The sequence below is a fragment of the Amphiura filiformis genome, chromosome 3 (genome assembly GCF_039555335.1).
Source record: "Amphiura filiformis chromosome 3, Afil_fr2py, whole genome shotgun sequence".
In the NCBI taxonomy this organism is placed as follows: domain Eukaryota; kingdom Metazoa; phylum Echinodermata; class Ophiuroidea; order Amphilepidida; family Amphiuridae; genus Amphiura; species Amphiura filiformis.
Genome location: NC_092630.1, coordinates 4,478,442 through 4,484,441, shown reverse-complemented (window position 1 = coordinate 4,484,441; position 6,000 = coordinate 4,478,442). Strand labels below are relative to the sequence as shown.

The following is a 6,000-nucleotide window of genomic DNA, read 5'->3' as shown; positions in this document are numbered from 1 at the left end:
TGAGTTGGATACTTAGAGTATTTACATTGAGTATTCTTTCCTGACAAAAGTCAACATCTTATTCAAGTTCAAAAACACTACTGTAGAGTCATATACTCTCACGGATCAAATACTCAAATCAGTTACTCAATGGTATAATTGACTCACGAGTAAGATACTCACTAGTAACTCACATGAGTTGGATACTTGGAGTATATACATTAAGTATTCAAGTCAACATCTTGTTCAAGTACAAAAACACTACTGTAGAGTCATATACTCTCACGGATCATATACTCAAATTAGTTACTCAACGGTATAATTGACTCATGAGTAAGATACTTGCTAGTAACTCACATGAGTTGGATACTTGGAGTATTTCTTTTGAGTATTCTTTCCTGACAAAAGTCAACATCTTATTCAAGTACAAAAACACTACTGTAGAATCATATACTCTTATGGATCATATACTCAAATTAGTTACTCAATGGTACTATTGACTCATGAGTAATATACTCACTAGTAATTCACATGAGTTGAGTATTATTTCCTGACAAATGTCAAAAGTACAAAAACACTACTGCCGAATCACAAATATACTCATATTATACTCATGACCTCATACTATTTGAGTACTTGTAATGTGTACACTAACATTGAGTACTATCATGAATTTGGTAAGTACACACTCAAGCGTTATGTACTCAACATGAGTCACACACTTGAGTATACACAATGATCACTAACATTGAGTAATATAGCCTTTTGAACTCACACAAGTACTCATATTGAGTACTCACAAGAATCATATTACTTTGAGTACTACATAACCATATGTAAATTTCGTTTCAAATCTGTTCAAAGTATTATTTTATGCAGCTAAATTAATACTCATTCTAGGGGAGGGTGAAAATGATATAATTAATTACATCTTGTTCAATTAATGCATAAAAACAATACACCTAACCGAGACAAGCGGGAGCTGCCATACATGAAGTAACTCAGCAACAATAGCTAGCGTATATACTGAGGCTTTCACACACATGATATACCAAAAAAAAGTTGTATAGATTCTTGGTGCACTGTTGCAGTTGTATACAAAGATATCGGACAGACAGACAGACAGACAGGCAGATTGACAGACACATCAATGGTATTCTTCATTGTAAGGCTTTTGTTGACAGTTTGGCAGCAAAACTGAAACAGGAAAAAAAAACAAGAGAAAAAAAAGGTATTTATAGGCTGGAGTGCCCATCTCTTTTGAAGGAATCATATTTCTCCATGAATATTGTTGTGGAGGTCAGCCTACATTCCCACACAACAAGTCTGTTAACCTTCCCAATATAAGCCTTGGTAGAGAGAGACAGTATAAGTTAAAAGCCTTGTCTAAGGGCACAATATGATAGCACAACCAATGGGTTTCGAACCAACAACCTTCTGATTATAAGTATGAGCCTGTATTAAAAATTGACAAATTAAGGGAACAAACTAAAAGGCTGATGAGGAGTTACAAAAAAGCTGACCTTCTTCCCCCATCTGAACAAACTCGATACGAGTCAAAATAATTGCTGATGCTACACAACTTTCACCAGTATGCCTGCTGACTTACTGGAACACATTAATATACTGCCATCCAGTATTCAAGTTTCTCTTTCAAATTTCTTAGACTTACCAGATATGTTTTTCACAGTGTTAAACAATGTCATCAGAATAATAGCGCCTCTTTTTTTAGATCTGCACGTTTCCAGCTTGGTAGCGACGTGAATTGCTCATAATCCATCCCAAATGCTCTGAAGAAGTCCTCAGCTGACAAGTGAAGCTGCAACACAAATAGATATCCACACGTATATAATACAGCAAAAACAAACAAACAAAGCACACAAAAAAACCAGTTAGTTAGAGCCCACAAGCCTCCACACACTTGTACAGAAATTTGCTGATCACAATGGCCCAAAACCCTTATGTCAGCTGAACACAGCTGGACCTTCTCCTACCTGGGAAACAATTGGTATCGGGGACTCAGAATTGGTGGGTGCCTTCAGGAAAGTTTTGAAGTCACATTTGTGTTCTCAGATTCTGCAGCTTTTCATTCACAACGAGTTTTGGTTTTCCACATGTTATTCTTTTGCTTTGTCTTTGAGTGTTTTATTCTAAATGTAGCAGCGCTATACTCAATATTTAAATGTATGTATGTAAGACACACCATACAAACCAGGGTTGGCGATTTTTTTGATTTAAAAAATCGATTTATTTGATTTAAATCAAATTTTTTTGATTTAAATCGATTTTTTTGATTTTTTTAATTCCAAGAACTGCTATACCCCATGATAAAGTCAAAAGAGACCAGTGGAATGCTAGACATATGCACAATCCTATCATGTATTTACAAAAAGTCAAAACGCATTTTCAGATGTGAAAATTTCACAGAAAAAATTTGGTAAAATCATGGGAAAAAACCTGTTGAATTCTGCACCTTGAAAATGATTTTTTTAGCAATAGATAAAATGACATCATAGAGGTAATTAATTGTACCCAAAAGGTGTAGAAGCATTACAAATGAAGTAAAACAGTCAATTCAAGGAAGAAATTAACTTAAATTTATCAAAAAATGGTAAAAATTGAACAAGTTGATTTAAATCAGTGATTTAAAAAAAATCATTTGATTTAAATCATGATTTAAATCGTGATTTAAATCAATTGATTTAAATCGCGCCAACCCTGATATAAACCATTTAGCATTCAAGGACGCAACTCCACAGAGGTACAGTACCCTAGTCAGCAGTTGTGTGTGCAGCTTTACAAAAGTCGGGGGAAAGGGTCGCAATAACGCATAATGCTCAAATTGCTCATAATGCTTGAAACTGATAGAAGACCCAATTTCCCCAGACTGGGTACATTTCCCCAAATAACAAAAGTGGGCCATGCCCCCTCCCCCTTTGCACACACCACTACTATTATACTAGTCTGTCTCATGCCACATTGGATTTTGCAGTAGCAGATTTGAATTATTTGTAATTTATGTTTTCATGTATCAAGCCCCACAAGCGTTATTCAGTTGACAGGTACTGGTGCTTTATTATTTTGGGCCTACCTCTAAACATTCCCTATCTACATCCTTTGGTAGTCTGTAATTGGTGGTTAGTAACGTCTCTATTGGATAAATCTGAAAAAATAAACAAATTTAAAACAATAATTGATACATTGTTCACTTATGACTGCAGTCAGATATGACCTGATGCAGATATCATTTGGTTCACCTCAAGTTTGGCAGTGACGTCAATGATCTTTTGCAGTTGCACTGCAAGCATGCAGACAAATCGCCTCTGTACGTGTGTGTGTACACTCAGGGCGTTTAATTTTACGCACACGATTTGATACTGCGGCGAGCGAAATACGCATGTACATCACTACCGAACTTAAGATGAACCAAATTGTAGTTTGTGTGTGCACACATTAGACTATTCCAGTTGAAATCCATACATCTCATACGGAAGACATGACCTAAATCTTCCAAACAGCAGTAGCGTACCGTTGCCGCCCCAACCCCGGGGGGCTGAAGAAGAAACAATTTTGCCGCCCCTTCTTTAACAGCCCGAAAAGGTTGACCCATTTTTTTTCACGGTCGTTTGAAAAAGTGAAGAGCAAAAAAAAAAAGAATTTTAGGCGCTAGCGCCCTAAAAGCAACCTTTTTTCAAAATTTTTTATGCTTTTCCAATTTTTTGCGCCCTTTTTTTATTTGCTAATTCGCTTTGTCGCCCCTTCGCTTTTTGCCGCCCCTGTTTTGCCGCCTTCTTCTTCCGCCGCCTTCGCTTTTTGCCGCCTCTACTTTGACCCCGGGGCTGGCGCCCAAAGCCCCCCAAAATACGCGCATGAACAGGGGAGTGTGAATTTCAAATGGAGTTGCCTTCAACACAATAGCTTATTCCATTTGAAATCCATACTCCCCCTGAAAAAAAAAATGTTTCCACAGAGGGAGTATGGGTTTCAAAAAGAATAAGACAATTGGGTAACTTCCATTTAAAATACTCACCGGACAGTTGTGGAAGATATAGGTAAAGCCATATACAAGGAGAGTAAGGGTTTCAATATAGTTAACCCTAGTCAATTTCATTTGAAAAACATACTCCCTCTGTGGAATGGATGAGTTTTCTTAAATCTTCCACAGGGGTAAGGCAGATTTCAAATCGGATAGCCCAATCTCTAAGTTAATCTGTCACAGTGCAGTGTGTGCTTTTTATAGCTTCCTCTAGACAATGATGCAAACACTTGGATACAACTTGATAAAATATGTTTTGTTTCATATATCTGGCATTTACATAAATTTATCATATTTTTTTTAATTTGTTAACAAATAGCCGTGTGAGCGCAACTGTGATGCATGCACACATACCAATGTGTTGTCTTTGTGCGCATGTTAACATGTTAGTGAACAAGTGCAAATCAAAGGCCAAGACTACTGCCTAGTAGAAGTGAAAATCACTATAGTATAATACGGTGGCAGATTCAAAGGTACAAAGTATATTGATTGGACATATGGTCACCACTTTTGCCCTCTTTTTATGTATCCTAAGTTCTGCTAACAAACTCTAAATAATGACTGGTATAGACGAATCCGACGAGCCAAGTGATGGTCAGGATTAAGTCGGCCGGCCATAGCTGATGGGGGCCATCCGTGCCAAACTAGCTTAGTTTGTTTGGATTGTGTCCAAGACACCCACTTTTGCAAGCGCATCAAAACGCGTAGCAATTGCGCAGTGTCAAAGGAGCAGTAAACGCTGCACGCCTGTGATACTAGCATCGCGTAAAATGGATGGGAGGCCCCCAGCTATGGCCGCTAATGAGGTGAAGGAATGTGTCAAGTCGGATTCGTATATAATGATAACTTACCTGTCTTCCTTTATTGGGCTATTCCAGTTGAAATCCATATACCCCTGAAAGACATGACCTTAATCTTCCAGGGGGTGTAGATTACAAATGGGGTTACCTGAATGGTTGATTCCATTTGAAATCCACACCCCCTGTGTGGGAGATTAAGGTCATGTCTTCCACAGGGGTGTATGGATTTCAACTGGAATAGCCCAAATTTTCACACAGGTTCCCCCTACTCAAATGCTTTAGCTGCATCAGTAGGCTATCTAGCTGAATATACATCATGACATTGAGCGACAAGGGATGGATTAAAAATAATAAAGTAACTTGCTGTTTGCCGATTTAGAAATGGATGGGTCAAAATCAATGATTTGCTTAATTAGCAAGTGTAAATCTAGTTTTAAAAACAAAGAGATTTCTTGGGTTACATAAAGGTTCTTGGCTGTCACATATGTATACTCCTATAAGAGATGGTGGTTCTTGACATTCGATTGAACCAAGAGAGGTGCTTCACAGAACCACCTAATGGTTCTGTTTAACCTTTGCAGAACCCTTTTCAATCTTTTTAAGCTTTTACATGCAAGACATACCAAGAACCCTCTAGACCTTGACTTTCCCCTGTACTTTTTTAGGAGCAGATAATACCAGCATACCGCAAGCTGGTTACATGCCGCCACAATGCACAGTCATTCAACAATGCAAAACCTTGAATGTTAAAAATAACACCACATGTGATACAAGATGATCATACCAATTGGTATGGCTCTCTAGTAGCACTCATTGTGTCATCTACAAAATCCAAGTTTTTGCATGGGATTTTTTGTTTGCATTGGACATACTTACAACTGAAATATTATTGTTGCCCTTATCCTCTTTTCATACACAAGCATCATTCACCTCCTTACACTTACCTTATTATAGGTAGAACTTAATTCGAAAAGTTTTGTTTAGATTATAATAGGCGAAAAAATTAAGACTCATAAGTGTACTGATATAGAATGGCATGCACGCAGCTGGGTGCAGCACTTACGCTAACTGTGTGTTGCGCAATGCACGACTGGCGCACACTTGAATTTACGCAAGCGCAAGTTGTTGGGACTTTATTGACACATGCAGTAACAAAAACCAAATAATTTTCGCCTATTATAAGCA

General features: G+C 37.7%; 1 protein-coding gene across 9 annotated transcripts in view; it reads right to left on the bottom strand.

Moving 5' to 3' along the window:
- Positions 1 to 521: 521 nt before the first annotated feature.
- The window catches only part of LOC140147895 (actin-binding LIM protein 2-like), a 428,263-nt gene continuing 422,784 nt past the window's right edge, over positions 522 to 6,000 (bottom strand). For all 9 annotated transcript variants that reach the window (XM_072169674.1, XM_072169676.1, XM_072169673.1 and 6 more), the window contains 3 exons: positions 3,071 to 3,142; positions 1,652 to 1,798; positions 522 to 1,176 (listed from right to left, as the gene is read on the bottom strand). In XM_072169674.1, coding sequence (XP_072025775.1) covers positions 1,685 to 1,798; positions 3,071 to 3,142 — 186 coding nt within the window. In that variant the 3' untranslated portion in view covers positions 522 to 1,176; positions 1,652 to 1,684. The remainder of the gene's footprint in view (positions 1,177 to 1,651; positions 1,799 to 3,070; positions 3,143 to 6,000) is intronic.